This window comes from Trichosurus vulpecula, chromosome 2 (assembly GCF_011100635.1).
Source record: "Trichosurus vulpecula isolate mTriVul1 chromosome 2, mTriVul1.pri, whole genome shotgun sequence".
Lineage (NCBI taxonomy): Eukaryota > Metazoa > Chordata > Mammalia > Diprotodontia > Phalangeridae > Trichosurus > Trichosurus vulpecula.
This window is the reverse complement of record NC_050574.1, coordinates 81,336,085-81,358,133: the sequence shown is the minus strand read 5'-3', so window position 1 is coordinate 81,358,133 and position 22,049 is coordinate 81,336,085. Positions and strand designations below refer to the sequence as shown.

General features: G+C 40.7%; 1 protein-coding gene and 1 pseudogene across 1 annotated transcript; one reads left to right on the top strand and one right to left on the bottom strand.

Moving 5' to 3' along the window:
• Nucleotides 1-363: 363 nt before the first annotated feature.
• On the bottom strand, nucleotides 364-4,024 carry LOC118836497 (annotated as a pseudogene).
• A 16-nt stretch (nucleotides 4,025-4,040) lies between these two features.
• Nucleotides 4,041-15,520, top strand: LOC118836496 (olfactory receptor 51F1-like). Its single transcript, XM_036743771.1, has 4 exons — nucleotides 4,041-4,065; nucleotides 8,811-8,965; nucleotides 14,285-14,298; nucleotides 14,572-15,520. Exons 1-4 carry the CDS (start codon nucleotides 4,041-4,043, stop codon nucleotides 15,518-15,520), a joined length of 1,143 nt encoding a protein of 380 aa, XP_036599666.1.
• The last annotated feature ends 6,529 nt before the right edge of the window (nucleotides 15,521-22,049 follow it).

Genomic DNA, 22,049 nt, shown 5'->3' with positions numbered 1-22,049 from the left:
GGCAACCAGAATATACGCCATCTTGGAGTGGGTGGGAGGGTAGAAATGGGGAGGAAATTCGTAATTCAAACTCTTGTGAAAATCAATGCTGTAAACTAAATATATTAAATAAAAAAAGAATCACATTAAAAAGTAGGTAATATCAGATATCCCTTATACGAGTTCAGTCTTATTCATGTATTCATCAAAATAAACCCCCAAAGACACTTAAATAGCCCTTATTCTAGAAAAGGCATGTATGGCTAATAACTGTGTCTCCATTTGATGTTCAAAATTAAGGGTCTCTTAGAAATTCCTTCCCTCTGATCTTTCATAAATAGATCCTAAGCAGAGAAAGTCAATCTGATATCCCTAGAAATAATGTCAATGTGAAAGCTTTATCCTCTCCCAGAAATTCAAGCAGTACCTGGGGACTTGGGAATCACTGGCAATCAGCAAAAAGGGCTACAAACTGGGTAACATGCAGCCAGAAAGGCAGAGGTATGTATAAGCCAGAGATATGACTTTGAAAAAATCTACATACAATGCAAAGATGGAATTTGGAAAGTAAAAAGAGATAAACAAATGGACCAACAATAGGATGGTTTGGGTGGCTCTGGTTTCAGGGAAGGTTCTAGGGGAGAGGCTGGTGCTGTGAATATACTTAAGTCGTTGGTGGTGCCTGGACAAGCCAAAAACCGTGGATCCACTTGTCCAGATCATTACTCCAGCATAGACAATGTCAAGAAAGAAAACCATGGTTGCATAAAATGAAGTATTAACTGCACGAGACGAGATAGAACAGTACATAAAATCCTTTGTCTCAGTGGTAATTCTGTTGTCCCCTGGAACTTTCATATATACAAGAATAATATAATGCACTGGAAGATGGAGGGTCCAGCAGAGGAGGCAGCTAGGGACAATGTACTTCTGAGCTCTGGTTTTGAGCTCTGTCCATGTGGAGATCCTAGAATTGATGGTAATGGCCTGGAAGCCACTTAGTAGACAGGTGGTGCAGAGAGAAATACCCTGGGCAACTTGGTGAAGGTAAAGGAGAAATTTACATCCAACATCAGCTAGAAAGTTTTTTAGCCCAAAAGTAGCCAGTATCTAAGGGATGCCCTTGGAGAGAAGCACCAAGTCATTGACAAAGGCCAAGTGGGTAAGAAGTAAGTCTATGGGCCTCAGCCTGGGGCCAGTGAAGAAGGTGATGGTATAAAGACCTAAGAGGAAAGAGTTTCCCAGGATCCCAAGTCCAGTCTGAGAGATGAAAAAAATTGTAGTGCTATGTCACTCTTGATGTTTAGAGGAGTTAACAAGCAATAAGAATCAGAAGGACCTAGAGAGAGAGAAAAGGTACTGATAATTTTAGTACCTTTAGAAGGAGGGAATTAAACACAGTTAACTGATACAGTTACCAAGCTCCAAGCACCAAGCACCTTTCGTTCCCACTCAAAAATATCTATTGAAAATGCTTCCTTTATGACTGCCAAATGTGCTATTGGGAAACTATTACAGACGTGAAAATTATTAAAACCCATTTTATTCCTGAAAGCCTAAGAAGTTCTTCTCTGGATGGTTTTATAGATTAAGCTCTGCTGTGGCAAGATAATAAATTATTATGCCCATCATCCAGTCCTTGACACAACATAAGGTGCTAGTATTGACGGAACCTATTGATGGAGGGCTGTGGGAGATGATATAATACAAACCTAACACTGGTAATATTTAACACTTTTTCTCACTGTAAGGATAAGGGTCCATTGATTGGTACATCCTACTTGAAAGGAGGGGCAGGTAGGTGGCTCAGTGGTTACAGTGACTAGCCTGGAGTCAGGAAGACACTAGCTGTGTGACTTTGGCTAAGTCATTTCACCCTGTTTGCCTCAGTTTCCTCATCTGTAAAATAAGCTAGAGAAGGAAATGGCAAACCACACCAGCCTCTCTGCCAAAAAAGTTGGGGGGGGGGTCATGAAGAGTTGGACGCTACTGAAAAGACTAAACAACAAACTGAAAGGAATTATCTTTGTTATGTAAGAATAGTTCTTGATTGATTCAATCAATCACATGTAGGTATGAACAAGACCTGGGATTTTCCTTGAATCATTTGATAATATTCAACTAGGAGCAACAGAAAAATCTGTTCAGATGACATAAAGAATTTGGTCACAGTCTGAGAAATACCTGTAAAAGCACAAACTAGTTTCAGAACTGGGAAGAGATTTTGAAGATTTGCCATCTGAAGGGAAGGGGTTAACACAAGAGTTGATCTGGAAAGGATTAGAAGAGTTTAGAGAAACAATGAAAGGGAAAATAGAAAGTGATACTTTAAATAAAAAGTATGGTGGAGAAGGGAAAGATTCAAGGAAGGTAATCTGCCGTATAGGCATCTCACAACAAGTCAGTTCAAGTCAAAAAGTTCTTATTAAGCACCTGCTACATGCCAGGTTTTGTATTAAGGGCTAGGAAACACAAAGAAAAAAAATAGCCACTTTTCAAGGGACTCAGAATCTACCCAGGAAGACAAAATGAAAACCACTATGAACAAGGAAGGATACAGTATAAATTAGAAATCAGCAGAGGAAAGGGATAGAATTAAGCAGGATCAGGAAAGGCTTCCTATAGAAGGTAAGAATTTACCCAAGACTTGGAGGAAGCCACTGAAACCAGGAGATTGAGATAATGAAGGAGAGAACTCCAGTAATGAGGATCAGCTAGCGAAAATGTTCAAAGATGGAGTGTACTATGCAAGGAACCAAAATGAGTTCAGAATCACTGGAATTTTTATGAGAGTATATTATAAGAAGACTGGAAAGGTAGGAAGGGGTCAGGTCACAGAGGGCTTTAAAAGCAAAATGGAGAATTTAATCATCAATCTTAAAGATAATAGGAATCTCCATATACACCCCCATCCTACCCAATCCTGGAGGGGGAAAATCAGTAAGTGAGACAGAAAGCTGGTGACAGAAAAAGACAGGGACCTGGGAAATTTGGAGCTGGAATGGATCTAGAGAATCCAGGCACAAATTGGAAATCCTTCCTCTGTAAAGAGAGAAGCATTACTACGGTTATCAACAATAAGAATGGGAAATTTAATATCTTCGATAATCAAGATTTTTGAGAGCAATGTACCGTAGTGGTTAAGGGGCCTGCCTTGGAGTTAAAAAGATCCTGATTCAAGGCCTGTCTAACTGGTGATGAAATCATAGGTCTGGGGAAAAAATGAGAAGCATTAGGAAAAGTTTTCTTCTTCCTGTTCAAATGGTATTTGGGATCATTGAACCAATGATTCAGATAACATTGATGAGACATAAATTGACAGGGAAGAATAAGGGAAAGCAAGAGCCTAGGCAGTTAAGTATATCTTCAGCTCTAAATTATATGATTCCATAATCCTAAGACATAGACAAAGATATTAACAATATGTGTCCACAGTGGGGAACAACAATAAGCTTGCAGTGTCTTGGATGAATGACTCTACCTACCTCCCCCCATAACATGTACCTACAAAGCTTCCCCACCAAGTTCAACCAATTTGGGCTGAAAGTTGAGTTAATTTTTCTTTTTTGAATTTATATGCTATGAAATTTGGATCCTTTAAGTTTGAAAATGAGATTGGTTCATTGTCAATGGTTCTTTTAATTATAATGAAATTTCCATATCTCTGTGAATATTGTATTTTTTAACCTCATAGCATTCTATCACTCCTGCTTTTGTAGATTTACCTGATGCATACAACCCTATTCCCATGGGTTTTCTTCCCTCCACTCTGAAACTCTATCTCTCCTGCATTTGTTAACCCCTTCCCTTATTTTAGAGTTTTGATTAACTTATTGAGATTTTTCTTTTATTCAGTCACTTAATTCTTCCCCTCTCTTTCCCTAATATTTCCTCTTATCAGTTAAATGATTAGTCCAAAGTCTCCCACTGCCTCTCCCTCATTTTATTTTGTTAGATTCATCTTTTTTCTAAGGATTTTTACCTCATTCTCTTCATTAATACTCTTCAATTTCTGTAATTCCTGAACTTTAATTCTTTGACTCATGGCATTTCATTCAAAAATGAAACCTGAAGGGGAAAGAAAAGGTAAGATATGACATGCAAAAGCAGAAATAGACATAGGGAAAAAAGAATGAGAAAAATAAGTGTGTGGAGTGAGATGATAAACCCACATTTGGGGAGTTGGGGATTTGGGTTTTTGTTTTTGTCTTTTTGTAAAGTTAGAGAAGAAGGAGGTGATCTATGAGTTCACTAAGAAATTAATGGGCAGGCAAAATTCTTAGCAACAGAAAAGACATTTTGGACAAAACAGATCGTCATTTATTCAGCATATTTCTCAAGTACCTACTAAGTAGATAGTGCCGTTCTGGGTGCAGTTAGTAATAAGACCCAAGGTCCACTGGATTAATAATGGACATAAAATATGTATAATAGTAATAACAATAATATGTATGTGTACTTTCCAATGTAATTGACTCTGACTGGACATGAAGAAGAAAACACTCAAGCCCAGCCTGTATCTGCATAATGTGCACTAACACGTAACTTTTCTCTTGACAGAGCTCATGGTCATATGGGAAGGAATGAAAGAAGGAATGAAGGAAGGAGGGAGGGAAGGGAGGACGGAGGGAAGGAGGTAAGGAAGGTGGGAGGGAGGGAAGGGAGGAAGGAGGGAAGGATGGAAGGAGGGAAGGAAGGAAGGAATGAGGGAGGGAAGGAAGGAAGGAAGGAACGAAGGAAGGAGGGAGGGAGGGAAGGAAGGAGAGAGGGAGGGAAGGAAGGAAGAAAGGAAGGAGGGAAGGAGGGAAGGAAGGAAGGAAGGAACGGAGGAAGGAGGGAAGGAGGTAAGGAAAGAAGGAAGGCGGGAGGGAAGGGAGGAAGGAGGGAAGGAAGGAGGGAAGGAGAGAAGGAGGGAAGGAGGGAAGGAAGGAGGGAAGGAGGGATGGAAGGAAGAAAGGAAGGAAGGAAGGAGGGAAGGAAGGAAGGAAGGAGGGAAGGAAGGAGGGAAGGAGGGAAGGAAGGAAGGCGGGAAGGAGGGAAGGAGGGAAGGAAGGAAGGAGGGAAGGAAGGAAGGAAGGAGGGAAGGAAGAAAGGAAGGAAGGAGGGAGGGGGAAGGGAGGGAACCTATATTAAGCACCTGCAATGTGCCAGGCACTCTGGTAATGTTCTGCTGAAAAAAAGCGAGGGAGACCCGGATATAAATTTGGATGTGGATTTATTCAACTGTGCCACTGTTCAGAGTAATTACTCAAATCCAACAGCAGCAAGCAGGGGAAGAGAGAGGGTACTTAAAGGAAAAGAACACAAACAATGGGACAAGCTGAGGCAGGATTATTTCTGTGGAGAAGGGAACACAGTGAGGTCCGTGGAGATGGGAGTACAAACAGTAGGAAGAAAGGAAGGAAGGAAGGAGGGAAGGAAGGAAGGAGGGAAGGAAGTCACGCCTGGTGACTGTGCTAGTGAGGATGTTATCTAGGTGGGGGATGTAGTATCTGTCCCTGAGTAGCTTCCTCCCCCCACCCCGCCCAGGGGTGTGATCTGATGGAGTCTTCCCATCCAATCCCTCCCCAAGACCTCAGGAACAAGAGTTTGGCTGTATCCCAAAACCCACCACCCGGACTCCTTCCCCCCCCTTTTTTTTCTTTTGGCCATGAAGGAATCATCCGAAGGTGAAAAGGAGGGAGAAGGGGTGGCAGAGTGGAGGGGGTCTGAAACAAGAAGAAGAGGGGCGGCTTCTGAGAGGGATGCTGCCCGGGCAGCAGCATCGGCTATGTGGTTGCCAATTGCTTCAGGGGAGTCGTGGAGTTGACGGCCCGGGCAGTGGATAAGAGAAACTTGAGAGGGGAGCCAAACAGAGTCTAGGATGGCGTGGATTTCCCCTTTGTTTCTGATTGTCTTACCGGAAGATGTGAGGGGGCCCCATTCTTTGTAAATAGACAGAAAAATCATTGGAGTCAGGAAGGAGAGTGGCAGGGTTAAGGGCAGAGGACTTAGAGTGAGTAAGGCAGGGCTGATCTGCCACAAAAAGATGAAAGAGCTTAGGGATGTCAGGGAGCGCAAATGCAGGGGCAGAGGGGAGGGCCCTTTTCAGGGAGTCAAAGGAGTTTTTGTTCTGCCGGGGTCCAGACTAGAGGGCCAGACCCAGCAGTAGAAGAGTAAAGGGGTTTAGCAAGGTCAGCAAACCCAAGGATCCAGCAGTTCATGGACCTGCTTCTTGGTAGTAGGAACAGGAATGTTTAGGATGGCCTGGATATGAGCTTGAGAGAGAACGATTTTGGGCCTCAAGGCAGTACCCAAGGTAGAAAACAGAGATGCAACAGATCTGCGCCTTCTTGGCGGACACGCAGTAGCCGAGGGAATTTAAAAGAGACAGAAGAGAGTGAGTAGCTTGAATGCAACCACCCTCAGTGGATGTAGCTAACAAGAGATCATTAACATACTGAATGAGGGAGCAAGAAGGGTTAGATTCACAGAAAGGCAAGAGATTCAGGTGGAGGGCTTCATCAGAGAGGGTGAGGGAATTTTTGAAACCCTGAGGAACCTTGTCTAGGTCAGCTGGCCAGAGAAGCCCGAAGAAGGGTCGCCGCAGGTGAAAATGAAAAGGGGATGACTTACAGGAGCCAAAGGAATGGAGAAGAAAGTGTCCTTAAGGTCCAAGACAGTGTACACAGTATGGGTGGGTGGCAAGAGGCTGAGGAGGGTGTAAGGATGGCTTATTGACCTCCCAAAGACCTTGCACTGGTTGAAAGTCAGAAGTGCCAGGCTTTCTAATAGGAAGCAGAGGGGTGTTCCAGGGGGACCGACACTGGACAAGGATGCCAGCCTCCTTGAGGCAGGAAATATGGAGAGCTACTGAGGAAAGAGAACGAATCTGTCTGGAGGCTAGAAAAGCAGTTTTGTTCCTGGGGGAGGGTCACTGGAGGAGAGAAATGCAGAGAGCTATGCCCCTGTGGGCTTCAGAAGACATGTGTTACTGATGAATAGAAACCGGAGAGGCCGTGGCTAGAAGCCAGGAGGGTTAGATTCGGCCCAAACTCCAGGGACCAGGAAAAAGAGGCGGTCCAGGTAGGGGCTGGCAGAAGCTGACTCAGTTGGCTCATGAAGGAGGGGAGGGCACCAGGAGGGGAGGGCGTGGCTAGGTCCAGGGAGGCTGACTCACTATGGTCTTTGGGCATCACAGATTGACAATAATAGCAGTTTCTGACAAATACCTTTTCTTTTTAAAGCTTTTTTTTAACCTGGACCTGACAATCAAATATTAATTTTTAAAAGAATGTCCTAAAAGCCAATTATTAAAAATTAGTCCTACTGATTTTAAAAGCCAGATTCAGAGGTCAGCTAGTTTCTGACTCCACTGTTCTCTCTCTTTCAGTAAAACTTCCACTTTCAGGCTTTTCCCAACTTATTGTACAAATAGGGATCCCAGTACTGCTGCTACAAAACCCAGAAGTTTATAACTTCTTAAATTAAATTTCTTTAAAAGACATGGTCATATAAAATGACTTAACAGTTTTCTAAGCCCTTCATTATTTTAACAGTACAATTGTCAGTCTAATAACACTTAGAGAAATTGTTTGTCTAACAACACAGATGAACTTAACAGTTGTTACCAAGCAGTATGAACTTGACAGTTGTTACCAAAGAATATGACAAAATTTTAGAAATACAACAATACCATAAACAGATGTCATGTATTTAAAACTTTAAAAATCATAATTAATTAATTACCAATCTGGCTGGATGTATTTTCACCTTCATCTTGTCACCATTGACATAAATTTCATATCTGAGAAAATTCATATATGAAGCAATTCTATTTAACTTGAACATTTTTTCCCCAATCAATATACTAAATACTTTTACAAGTAAGAATACTATTACAATTTGGAATCACCTGTTATAACCAGGTCAGTTTAAAGTGACATACTGGATCAATATTCATGTTAAATTTAATAGAACCTACTCACAGATCTAGTCCAAAAGGTGGTCATAATCCCTTCCATCTCTCTATAACTTCATCTATTGGGTTTTTAACTCAGGCTATCAAGCCTTTTACTCTAAGCTGCTTGCTCAAGATTTTTAATTTACTAATCTTCCACTTTTTTCACAGTCCCTCCTTTCCTTTTCCCATAAACTTTAGTGACAAGCAGTAAAATGAACTCTAATTTATCTTAAGCATTAAATTAGGAATGATGCATCTTCAATTCTTTTCTGGTTGGGTCCCATTACACAAAAACTTTTTCTCCTTTATGTATACAGAAAAAAAGGGTTAAATACTTCCCCAGCTGTTTACCTTTGATCTAAGGGAAGAGTTAACCCTTCCTTATCTTGAAACATTTTTTTGTGCAGAGAAGTTCAAAGGAACTTCTCTCATGTACCTTTAAGATTTTTTCTCTCCTGAGCGGAGGTTATGCCGGAGCTCTGAGAACTCGGTCTTAACACTTCTTAGGCTTTCTTTTCTCACATGCCCCGTTTTCTCCCGTCTTCAACATAAATCAATCTCCCCCCCACAACTTGACTTTAACTTGTGGGTATTTCTCCTTATGATGGTAAATTTTAACCAGACTATGGAGACATAGCCTGCTCTGCTCCCTCCTCAGGAATGCCAGTGTGATAGGGAGGGGCAAGGGGGGAGTTTACTGCCCGCTGCTGCAGCTGCTAACAGGCTACTCTCACTCATTCACAGACACACACCTGCACAGGCACAAACAGAGAGACAAAAACACACAAACACAAAACAGAGAGACACCCCCGGACAGATACCAGAAACCAGAAACGGGCAGAGGCCTAGACGTCTCTTTAGCATGCCCAGGAGATTGGTACTTTTTCAGGCGTGTCCAGCCCTGAATCTCCACCAAAACCAGAAGGGAATTCCCAACAGAAACCAGAAACCAGAAACCTGACTCAACTGACTCAGAGACTGGTTCCTCTAGGGGTCTGGATCCACAAAAGTCCAAATAGAGGGCAGGTCAGCATCGGGGGGCAGGTTAGTTCTTCTCCTTCTGGAGCTCTTGGGGCTCTGGGACATCTGGCCTAAAAGTCAATTATTAACGCCTCAGAGGCCAGCTCCCCTTAGAGGTCGGGACGAGGAGATGCCCACTACCTGAGGACGAGACCCTACCTGGCCCAGGTCTTGGGGGTGCCACAGGCCACCCCCAAATCTCGCTGGGCCCTCCAGAAATGTTGTGCTGAAAAAAAGTGAGGGAGACCTCAATATAAATTTGGATGTGGATTTATTCAAGTGCACTACTGTTCGGAGTAATTACTCAAATCCAACAGCAACGAGCAGGGGAAGAGAGGGTACTTAAAGGGAAAGAACACAATTTGATTTCCGTGGGGATGGGAACACAAACAGTGGGACAAGCTGAGGCAGGATAATTTCCATGGAGAAGGGAACACAAACAGTGGGGTGTGTGGAGATGGGAGTACAAACAGTGGGGTGAGCTGGGGCAAGTTGGAGAAACTGGAGGTGGGGCAGGACATAACAGTAACCACCTTACAAATATTATCTCTTTGATCCTCACAACAACCCTGGGAGGTAGGTACTTTTATTAGCTCCATTTTTACAGTTGCAGAAACTAAAGCAGAGTGTAAATGACTCTCCTAAGGCCACACAGCTAGTAAATGAAGCCAGATTTGAACTCATATTTCTTCCTCTAGGCCCAGTGCTCTGTCTATTGTACCACCTAGCTGCCACGAGAATAAAGAGAAGAGAGTAGCAGGTCACGCCGAGGTTCGTGAACGAACTAAGATCAGAACCCAGAGTCCAGATTCCTACTCACATCTCTGACCTGAGACCGTCTTCTAAATCCTGAGCTCAGTTTAATGTGATCGTTTCACAACATCCTCTTCATTTCTCCCTTACAAGGTTTGGATAAGAGGATGGATCCTCCACTTCCTGGATGAGTCTCACACTGAGAAAATTCACTTCCAATTCCACCAATGATAACAGACCAAAGAGTCAGCATTGTGCAGTGAAGAGGATCCTGGATTTAGAGTCAGAGGAACTGGGTTCAAATCTAGCCTTTCTCACTCTTTCCCACCTGTGTAAACTTAAGCAAGTTATTTAAGTCATCTGGCCCTCTTTCTCCAACTGTAAAATGAGGGTGCTGGGTTAGATGACCTTCTGGCTCCTAGTCTATGATCCTATACCCCTAGGTAGATGACATAGGATAAGGAAACATACTTTTTCTGAGCCTGTTGTGGGTACGAGACAGACTTAGCACACAGAAAGCACTTAATAAATACTTATTGACTGACTTTAGCAATTGATACTGCCCTACTCCATATGCTCTATGAACCAGCTCAGCACATCCCATATAACATCTGGAACATGGAGAGAAAAGAGGAAACCTCAACTGAACATAGGGTAGTAAAAAAGGAGAAGAAAAAGAGAATAAGTGTTTATTAAGTGCCTATTATATGCCAAGCACTGTGCTAAGCACTTTACAAATATTACCTCATTTGATCCTCACAAAACCCTGCAAGGTAAGTGCTGTTGTTATCCCCATTTTACAGTTGAGGAAACTGAGGCAACCAGAGGTTAAGTGACTTGCTCAGGGTCACACAACTAGTAAGCATCTGAGGCTAGATTTGCACTCAAGTCTTCCTTACTCCAGGCCTGGCACTGTACCACCTAACTGTCTCAAATGAAAGAAGAGACCTCAGAAGAATCTAATCATGCAGAGGAGAGCGTTAAAGCCATCAAAGGGGAGCAGAGCAAAGAGAGGAGAGAAAAAAGAAGATACCTTACAGGATCTCATAGTAGGGAAAAAAGAGACAAAGACCTTGGGAGGAATCAATGCCGCTAGGAAAATAAAAAAGGCAAACGCCAGAGAGCAGAGGTACTCTATGGTAGTAGTACTTAAACTTTTGGCAGTCTGATGAGACTTATGGTATGCCTTCTTAAAATGAATATTAAATATATAGCTATACATGTATATCATATATATACACATACATATATAGACACATACATACATTCGCACATATATACACACATTTATTTACAAAGGAAATAAAATATAGTTATCAATATATTTTTAAAACAAGTTTATGACCCCAGGTTAAGAACCCCTCCGTAGAGGAACTCACATGAGAGAGGAGGAAATATATATCTTATAATATCTTGATTTCTCATAAAGTCACTAGCTTCCACTTGCTCCAGTCTAATTGTTAAAGTAGTATTTTCTTCAGTGGTCTTTCGGACCTCCTTTTCCATTTGGCTAATTCTGCCTTTCAAGGCATTCTTCTCCTCATTGGCTTTTTGGAGCTCTTTTGCCATTTGAGTTAATCTATTTTTTAAGGTGTTGTTTTCTTCAGTGTATTTTTCAGTATTTTGTTGGGTCTCCTTTAGCAAGTCATTGACTTGTTTTTCATGGTTTTCTCGCATCCTTCTCATTTCTCTTCCCAATTTTTCCTCTACTTCTCTAACTTGCTTTTCCAAATCCTTTTTGAGCTCTTCCATGGCCTGAGACCAGTTCATGTTTTTCTTGGAGGCTTTTGTTGTAGGCTCTTTGACTTTGTTGACTTCTTCTGGCTGTATGTTTTGGTCTTTTTTGTCACCAAAGAAAGATTCCAGAGTCTGAGACTGAACCTGGGTGCGTTTTTGCTGCCTGGCCATGTTCCCAGCCAATTTACGTGACCCTTGAGTTTTTCAGCTGGGTATGACTGCTTGTTGAGTGAAGAGTACTATGTTCCAAGCTTGGGCAGATGTGCTGTTGATTTCAGAGCTATTACAGCCAGCTCTGCCACACCAGCACTCCTGGACTTAGATCTTCAGCAGGCTGTGCACTCCTGCTCTGATCAGCCACTTAATTCCTCCCGCCAGGTAGGCCTGGGGCCTGAAGCAACTGCAGCTATAGTTCTGTAGCTGCCCCGCCTCCGCTGCCCCCCGGGTGGTGGCCAAACCTCAAACTCCTTCTTTCTCTCTTTTCCCAGCAGCTTTCCTACTAACCTTTTCTGTTGTCTTTGGTGTTTGTGGGTTGCGAAGTCTGGCAAATGCTGCAGCTCACTGATTTAGGGCACTAGGGCATGCTCTGCCCGGCTCCTGCTCTGGTTGGTCCACACGGCCCATGCTGGGCTCTGCTCCACCCCACTCCCAGCTACCTGCAGGATAGACCATATCCAGAGACCATCCAGGCTGTCCTGGGCCCTGCTTCCCTCTCCTATTTTGTGGATTCTGCAGTTCTTCTCTGTTGTCTTTGGTGTTTGTGGGTTGAGAAGTCTGGAAACTGCCACAGCTCACTGATTCGGGGTGCTAGGGCCTGCTCTGCCCGGCTCCTTCTCTGGTTGGTCTGCGCAGCCCATGCTGGGCTCTGCTCCTCTCCCAGCTCTGTGCGGAAATACCTCATCCAGCAACCATCCAGGCTGTCCTGGGCTGGAGCCCTGCTTTCCTCTCCTATTTTGTGGGTTCTGCAGCTCTAGAATTGGTTCAGAGCCAATTTGTAATAGGTTTTTGGAGGGACTTGGCAGGGAGTTCACACTAGTCCCTGCTTTCCAGCTGCCATCTTGCCCCCGCCTCAGATGTAATTGTTTTACAGGCCTCGTTCTTCACACTTTAAAGCAGAGAAAGGAGATTTCTATGATTTTACCATCATGACTTTTGCCTTTTATTTTTGTACTATATTGTTTGAAAATTTAATTTTATCTCACATCTTTAATTGCTGTCTGTATGCACATATTGAATATATCTCTATCTCCAGCCCTAAATTCTCTTCTGAGACCTACATTGCATCCACCTGATTTTCAGATATTTAAGCCTGGATGTCCTATCATCACCTTGTTCTCATTATTCATACCTGAGCTCATCATCCTTGACTGTCCCCATCTCCCCCAACAATGTTTCCTTCATTTGCCTTCCTCATTTAAGCCAGAGACAGTAGTATACATCTAGTTTCTTGTGATTAAAACCTTGGTGTTATTTTTGACTCTATTCTTTCTTTCAAACCTTTTATTAAGTCATTGGCAAAGTCTAATTATTTCTCCTTACATGCCACATATCTCTTGTATTCAACCAATCTTTTCAATTCTCACTACTACAACCTTAGTCTTTTGTCTCTGTCTGTCTGTCTCTGTCTCTGTCTCTGTCTCTGTCTCTGTCTCTCTCTCTCTCTCTCTCTCTCTCTCTCTCTGTCTCCTCTATTTCTTTTTAAACACACTCCAACTAACAAGCTCATCTTGGCTATGCAAAGATCTATTGAAGGTGTTCTTCTGCTAAAAGTTATAGTTATATTTTTCTTTTGTTTACTGAGTGAATATTAAACTCCTTTGCCTGTGTTAAAGGATCTTGATAATATGGCAGTACCCTACATTCTGTACCTTTTCTCATAGTCTGAATCGCACATACTAAACTTCATTCAAACTGTGCCACTATTAGTCATTTACTTGCACTCTATACTTTCCCACTTCCATAACTTTTCTTAGACTGTATCAGCTAAAAATCTTAAGTTGGGTAATAGGTGATCTCTTTTCAAGGGTGCTGTAGAACAGTTGTGTTGAAGTATAATAGATATGGAAACTACCACATTGTACATAAGTATCCATTCAGGCTCTATAATAATTTAGATATCCACATATTAACATTGTCTATGTTCTGTTGTAATTTTATTGATTTTGTTAAATATTTCCCAATCAAATTTTAATCTGGTTTTGCAGTACTTGAAGATGTTGTGGGTCCCATGTGGCCCAAGAGGCCCCTGTTTGATACCTCACTCAGATTCTTACCTGATAAGGAAAGCCTTCCCCCCAACTCTCACCAGAGTGTGGCATTGACAACTGACTCTGGGAATTTCCCCAATACATCTCAGTGTCCCCTTCTATATCTGGCATCAATTGTTTTCAACTATTCCCATTATTAATGTATAAAACTTCCCTGCTGAAATCTCTACTCTAAGTTCATACTTCTACTGAGATGTTTGGTGCTGTATAAATCTCCCTACCCCACTGAGTGAATTACTTTGACTTAAACTCTGTCTGTCTGTATTTCCATACGGTGTGATGTATACTTTTTTTGCCTGCCTGCTTCTTAAAAGACTAATAAAGCTAATGCTTGTACTAGCTTCCCAAGTACCAGTTTCTTGTAAATACTCAATCCTGAGGCTTTGTTCCAAACCAAGCTATGAGGCAAGAAAAATAATACATTTAACCTGAAAATTAAATGTGATGGAGTTAGATGCATTTAACCTTGCAAAAATCTAATTTTTCAAATGCATGCATGATATAAATATGTGTTCTTTTATGAAGGCTGGACACAAGAGGGTATGAATAGTTCAATGAACTCCTCTACTAGATTCAATACTTGCAGGATACACAGCAGTAATAGAGAATACATAAATTTATCTTTATATCAACATTTATTAATTTAATCAGTCACTTACCCTTTTATCAAAGATTTATTGATTAGTTGTTCTAGGAACTGAAGGATTCCACAATTTTAAGAAATGAATCCACATGCTGCCTCATTTAGGGGAATAGTTTTGAAGGAAAAATACAACATATCATTTTTATACATACTGAGGGAATTCTCTTATGTTTCTGCAGAAACTGATCTATATGAAAATAAATGCTGTCTTCCTAAGCTACAATGATGACTTTAAGCAACTTGACATCTCCATTTCCAACCTTCCACCTCATTGGATTTCCAGGAATTGAAGCAGCCCATGTCTCGATCTCCATCCCTTTCTACTGTCTCTATGCTATTGCCCTTTCAGGAAACAGCATGATCCTGTTTGTCATCATCACACAGGAGAACCTTCATGAGCCCATGTACTATTTCCTTTCTATGCTGTCAGCTACTGACTTGGGCTTGATTGTTTCCACAATGTCAACAACATTGGTTGTCCTTTGGTTTGATTTGAGAGAGATCAGCTTAGATGGCTGCATTTTCCAAATGTTCTTCCTACATGGGTTCGCAATCATAGAAACTGGTGTCCTGGTGGCCATGGCCTTTGATCGTTTTGTGGCTATCTGTGACCCTCTAAGATATAGCATCATTCTTACCAATGCCAGAATCCTTCAGATTGTTCTGGTGATACTCATATGCATGATTGTATTGTTGATACCCACACTTTTGTTGCTAAAGAGGCTCTCATTTTGTAAAATGGATTTGCTTTCCCATTCCTACTGTTACCACACAGATGTGGTCACATTAGCATGCTCAGATACCAAACCCAGTAGCTTCTGGGGCTTAATTGGTCTCATCTTGATGTCAGGGATAGATACACCATGTATCATCATCTCCTACATCATGATCATACGTTCTGTTCTGAGCATTGCATCACCCACAGAGCAGCACAAGGCTTTTAGCACTTGTGTGTCCCATATTGGAGCTGTTGCCGTCTTCTATATTCCTCTGATTTGCCTGTCCCTGGTGCACCGCTTTGGCCAGTCAGCTCCTAAGATTGTACAAACAATGATGGCCAACATCTACTTAATCCTTCCACCTGAGCTCAACCCCATCGTCTACAGTCTGAAAACCACACAGCTTTGTGGGGCTTTGCTAAAATTGATACTTGCAAAGGACCCTCCTATGTCAGGCTGATATTCAATAAGATAAAAATGACATATTATAGTAGATAGAATAGGTATGTATCTATACGTGTGGGTGAGGAATGAATTGCATTTCCCCGGATAATTGGCTTGGCATTGTTTACATTCATTGAAGGAAACTGTAACTCCAATTTTCATGTATGCATAATTGTGCATGTGGTTCCTGTTGATACCCTCAGGGAGCTATAGATGAGGATAGCAAACATTGAAGAATTAATGGAGGCCTCTTTATACCTTGGAGAAAGATAAAGAAAAGCCAAGCCAGTGCCTGTATGGAGACCAGGAGCAACAAAAACACACCACAGACATAACATGAATGGTAGACAAGTAATTTATTGGGAGCTCCAGGGGATCAATTCTTGACATTATATGTACATCAAACATATATTGTCCTGTAATCACAGTACTCAAAGACTTATGGATTCCGAATGGTAATCTGGTGGCATAAATAACACTGAGAGAAACTACATAAAGTTCCTAGCTATTTTAGTAAAGGAGGGACACAAGGCCCCTGATTAATGTTAAATTTAGAGTAGTTACTAGAGGTGACTATAAGTAGAGTGTCAGTGGCTATGGAACACATGGGCCTAAGAAGACTGACTGGAATTATTTGAGGGAATGTACATGATGTCACATCAATACAGCTGAAGATGAATGAGGGAGGAAAAACCCCCAAAGCTACTCAAAACCAATATTGCCGTTTTGGGGGGAATAAGCATAACAGAAGCAGAGAGAATATGCAAAGATTATTTTTAAATGGTCTCTCAGAGTACCAGGATAAAGAAAACATGATGCAGTAGTTTAAATGCTTGTCTTTCTGTCAGGAAGGGCCAAATTTGGACCTTGCCTCAGACAGGTATAAACTGTGTGTCACTTAGCAAGACAAGATGTTTCTGAGCCCCAGTTTCCTCATTTGTAAAATGAGGATAATAACAGCACGTACCTTGTAGTGCTGTTGTAATGTTCAAATCCGATAATGCGTGTAGAGTACTTTGTCCTGAAATTGTTATTGTCAGTGTTGTCATTACCAGCACCACTACCACCACCATCAACATCTTTATCATTATCATACTAAGGGCTGGGTCACTGAGATTGTAATAGAGGTAAATTCAGTTTAGGCCATTCTTACTGAAAAGTTTAAGGTGGATTTGCATTCAGATATGAAGGCTGCTCCCAAGAGATCAAAACTTAAGAGACCTTAGAGATCACTTTTCTCTAGCCCCCTGATTTCAAAGATGAGAAAAATGGGACACAGGGAGGTTAATTGATGTGCTTAATTAATTAATTACTACAGAAGTAGTGAGTTTCAGAGATATCCTCCTTGTCCTCAATATACAGAATCAGTGTCTCTATCACACTACACGGTCTTCTTTCTATATGAGAAAAACCCTTCAGGAAATGAACCAGAAGAGCCCATCCAATGAGGCTAAACCTATTTTGTTACATTTGTCATCAGGATGGCCCATTTTTGCTGGATTAAATGAAGAGTTGGTTTTTGGTTTTCCACAAGTTGAAGTCAATTGGGCACAGATGGTGATGGAGATGGGATAGGGATTTCCCTTTCAAGATCTTCTAGTTCCTTTCTGCCTAGACTCAGTACTTACTCCAGTAGTGACAATGAAGACAAAGATGGTGAGTTTCTTGATGGGCTAGATAAGAGATCACAGGTGACTTTAGTCATTTTATGAAGGATACTTGTAAGATATACTTTTATAGCCAATGCAGGGGACAATACTTTGTGGACTAAGTGAGAGCTATCCATATTTGCATTATGTCAGAATAAATTTTGAGTTCCTTAGGAAAGTTATAAACTTGGACACACTTCAGGAAATAGTGGAGGATAGAAAGGCCTCGTGTACTATGGTCCATGGGGTCACAAAGAGTAGAACATGACTATATTATCTATCCAGACATGAACAACAACAACAAAAAGGAAAGAGATATATGTCTTGCAACATAAAAAGGTAATATAATAGGGTTCAGGCATGTTAGATTTTAATCATTCAGTCAAAAAACATTTACTAAACATTCTATGCACTAGGCTCTGTGTTAAATGATGGAAGTATAAAAAAAAGATATTCCCTGCCTTAAAAAGTTCATAATCTAATGAGAGAGACAACAAGCAAATATGTCCAAACAAGGTATATAGAGAATAGAAAATAATTAAGAGGGGAAAGGAATTAAAATCCAGAGAGATTAAAAAATGCCTTCCTGTGGAACAGGGGCATCATACATGGCCAGAGGGCCAAATGTAGCCCACAATACACCCAAGTGGGCCCTGAAACAGATTAAAATGTAATTGGGAAATATTTAACAAAATAAACAAATAATACAATGAAACATAGATCATAATTTATTATTTTCTAAGTCAACATGAAGTCCTCGTGAATCCTGAATCATGATTTTATGGCCCTAGTTTCTGTTTGATTTTGACATCAGTTCTGTAGAAAATGGGATTTTAGTTAGGACTTAAAAGAAGCCAGATAATCCAATAAGTAGAAATGAGGGGGGTAGCATTCCAGGTAACAGGGGAAGTCACAGAAAATGCCTGAAGCTGAGAGGTAGAAGGTCTTATTTGTGGCATGGCAAGGAAGCCAGCCTCTTTGCATAAATGAATACATGACCAGGAGTAAGGTGTGAGAATACTGGAAAGATAAGAAAGGGCTAGTTTAGGAAAGATTTTGAATGCTTAGCAGAAGATTTTGTATTTGATCATTTGATCCTGGAGAAGATAGTCACTGAGATTTATAGAACAGGAGTGTGTGTGTGTGTGTGTGTGTGTGTGTGTGTGTGTGTGAGAGAGAGAGAGAGAGAGAGAGAGAGAGAGAGAGAGAGAGAGAGAGGGAGAGAGGGAGGGAGAGAGAGAGACACAGAGAGAAAAAGACAGAGAAAGGGCGTAAGAGACAGAGACAGAGAGAGACACAGACAGAGATGGTCAGACATGCATTTTAGGAAAATCAGTAGGTGACTGAATGGAGGATATATTGCAAAAGAGGCAGACAGAAGCAATTGTAGTTTTTTGAAATAATCTAGGCATGATGTGACAAAGACCTGCAACATACTGGTGGCAGCCTCAGAGGAAACAATATAAAACATATAAGAGAGATGTTGCAATGACAGGCAACAGATTGGACATGACAGATTTGAGATAGTGATACAAAATACATTAATACAAAAGTATTAATCTAAGCCAAGCAGGTTCCATTATTGTAACAACAGTGTTGCTAGCAGCTGCTGTAGGGTTGTAAGACCCAACAAGACCAGCAACAAGAGTTGTCAGCACAGGTCCTTTGATCTGCTTTTCTAAGGAAATTAACTTTAAGGGGTTAACAATCTCACTTTAATCAAAGATGCATATACCATTCACTTAGTTCAGGGGGGAAATGCCAGCACCCTGAACTTCAGAGCAAATACAAACAGAAATTACTGAGACAATATAAGCAGAGCAAATAACACAATTCAGCAGAAAGGCTTTGTCAGATCAAGACACCACATACATAGTTACCAAAAAGAGAAGCTGCAACATATGGGTTTTTTCAAAGTGGGGGGCTCCAGCCACTACCCAGAGTCTTCACACAAACACTCTTCCAGTGAGTGAGAGCCCCAAAGCAAAATCATAACCTCTGAGTTTATATACCCTCCTTAGGGCCAGAAGGCTTCACACCTAATCAGCAAAGGGTGTGGACCTGGGGCTTTGCACCTAGTAAGACTTAATCAAAAGCCCTTGATTCCTTTAGCACTCTAAAGGAGAAAACAGCAAAAAAGTACCACTTTAATTAATATTACATTTATATCTGGAGTTCTCAAACTAGGATTCGTGAAATATGTAGATAGCCACATTTAAAGATAAGTACTTTCCTTTATAATTATATATATATATATATATATATATATTGAATTTAAAAATATTATTCTGAGAAATGATCTATAGAATTCACCAGAACAACCAGGGGAGCTATGACACACAAAAAAGTTAAAAACTCTGACCTTAAGCAAAGAGAGTTAAAAGATAAATAGGCAGCTGGGTGGAATAGTGGATAGAACCCAGGACTTGGAGTTAAGAAGACCTGAGTACAAATCCTATCTCTTACACTTACCAACATGACCCTGGGCATGTTGCTTAGGTGCTATACACTTTAGTTTCCTCATGTATAAAATGGGTATAAAAATAGCACCGAACTCATAAAGTCATTATGAGAACCAAATCATTTTAAAAAAATAAATTGGTTTGCAAACTTCAAAGTACTATATAAATGGTAGCTATTATTATTTTTAAAAGCTACATATTTCCCGAACTTCTTTTCTCCTTTCCTTTCTCTCCCCAATCTGTATCCCCAAACAGTAATTAACCAGCCTCCAGAGTTGATCCTTTCAATTAATCACCACCACCAATCCATCTAAAATGACAGAAAGCATTAGGATTTGAGAGTGCAGTTTAGCAGTGTGGTTGATATATTATTACATCACCCTATTCCATAGATATACCCACCCCCATGGTTATCTTCATTCGAAACAAAACCAAATAGGCAGCTTATTAGGCTGTTATCACAGAGGCAAAGTGTTAAACTAACTCCAATCTTATAGTCTTCTATCATAAATCACTTCATACTAGCATATTCCATGGGTATGGAGAGGGATAGAACAGATTCGGACTAGCAAGAAAGTGACATGTCCACAATAGACCTCCTCCCTCCATCCCCAACTCAATATACTCATAGTTACACATTCACCCTCAGGACACACACATGTTCTTTTCAAGACAAATCCCAAACACTCAGCTATATCTCCCAAACAAGTTCCTAACTCTTTCATTGTACTAACTCGTGCTCAGAAAACATCATTGTTCTCATTGTCTAATCTTACTTAAATACAGACCTCCAAATAATGATGTCACAGTTACTCATTTCTTACAGGTTATGGTGCTCACAGCTTCTATGTCAGTCTCATAAAGTACAGATAAACATAGAGTTTCGCCTATGACACTTTTTTTTGATGTTCCTAAATTCCATTACCTCACCTGAATTACAAGCACTTGCCTTTTCTTTACATGCACCCCCAAACTGGAGAAAATTGGAAGAGAACATATTATGATGAGGAAAACTTTTGTCTTCTTTCTAATTTATTGACAAAGTTAAACATGCTGTATATTCATTCCCATCATTAATAAATAAAATTTGCCTCAAGGTGTAATTGATTTTTGATTTTAGGATGGATGTAACCATTTATGTACTACATAATCCCATCCTCTGCCTTCAAATTAAACTCTTCCTTATCCTGATCATTGAGGGCCCACACTATTGAGAAAGATGCATTCACTCCTCTGTTTTTTGTTTTGTTTTGTTTATTTTTTGTTTATTTGAGGAGCCTAGGTTTGTGGGTATTAAAGAATGTAGCTAAGCAAAAAGGTCATTCAAAAGATATAATCATTCTCGTGCCCATTAAAAGAGGAAGGGAAATATCAGCTAATTTTACTCTAGAAAGTTCTGTGGGCATTGTGTTACATAAAATTGTTGTGAATTTGAAGAAAAATGGAAATTTTTAATGGGATTTTCTCTTCAGCCTTCCCGTCCCCAACTTCATCTTATCTGGGATAATGATATTATAAGATATTCTGTCCATAGATTTGGAAAACTGGGGAAGCTATCTATGGACTGATACACAATAAAGTAAACAGAACCAACAGAAAAAAATTTACAAAAAGTGACAATAATGAGGGAGACATAACAGTGGAGGAAATTAGAACTCTGATCAATGCCATAAATAATCATGACTTCAGCGAACTCTTTTGTGAACCATGCCTGCCTTTCATCTCCCCAAAGACATGGTGAACTACAAGAGAGGCATAAAATATATTTGTTGTCAGGCATGGTAAGCATGTTGACCTGTGCCATATAGCTGCATTTCTTTGTAATAGTCATGGGTTTAATTGGGGGTTATGAATTGGAAAGAGATAGTGATGAAATTAAAGAAACATCAATAATATATTTATTAATATAAGAAAACTGAGTTGATAATAAAGGTGTTATTTAAATGAGAAATGGGTAAATTTAATATATTAATTTATAGACCTTTCCAAAAGTAATTATTTCTGAGCCTATATTATCTTTTATTCTATAAATAAGCATTATAAAATATGGTTTAGTAGCTACTCTAGAGGGCACCTAGATGGTGTAGTGAATTGAGCAGCGGGCCTAGAGTCAGGAAGACCTGAATTCCAATCCACCCTCAGATACTTCCTACTTGTGTGACCCTGGGCCACTCACTTAATCCTGTTTGCCTCAGTTTCTTCATCTGTAAAATGAGGTGGAGAAGGAAATGGCAAACCACTCCATTAAGTTTACCAAGAAAACCCCTAATGGGGTCACAAAGAGTCAGACACAGGTGAACAACTGAACAACAACAACAACATAGCCTGGAGATTGTAGAAAAGGGGTAGATTGGAAACAAGTAAATAAGAGCTGAAAATCAACAAAGCGAGGTGTCAAAAGGGAGGTCAGGGTATTAGAGTTTGGCAGTGGCTG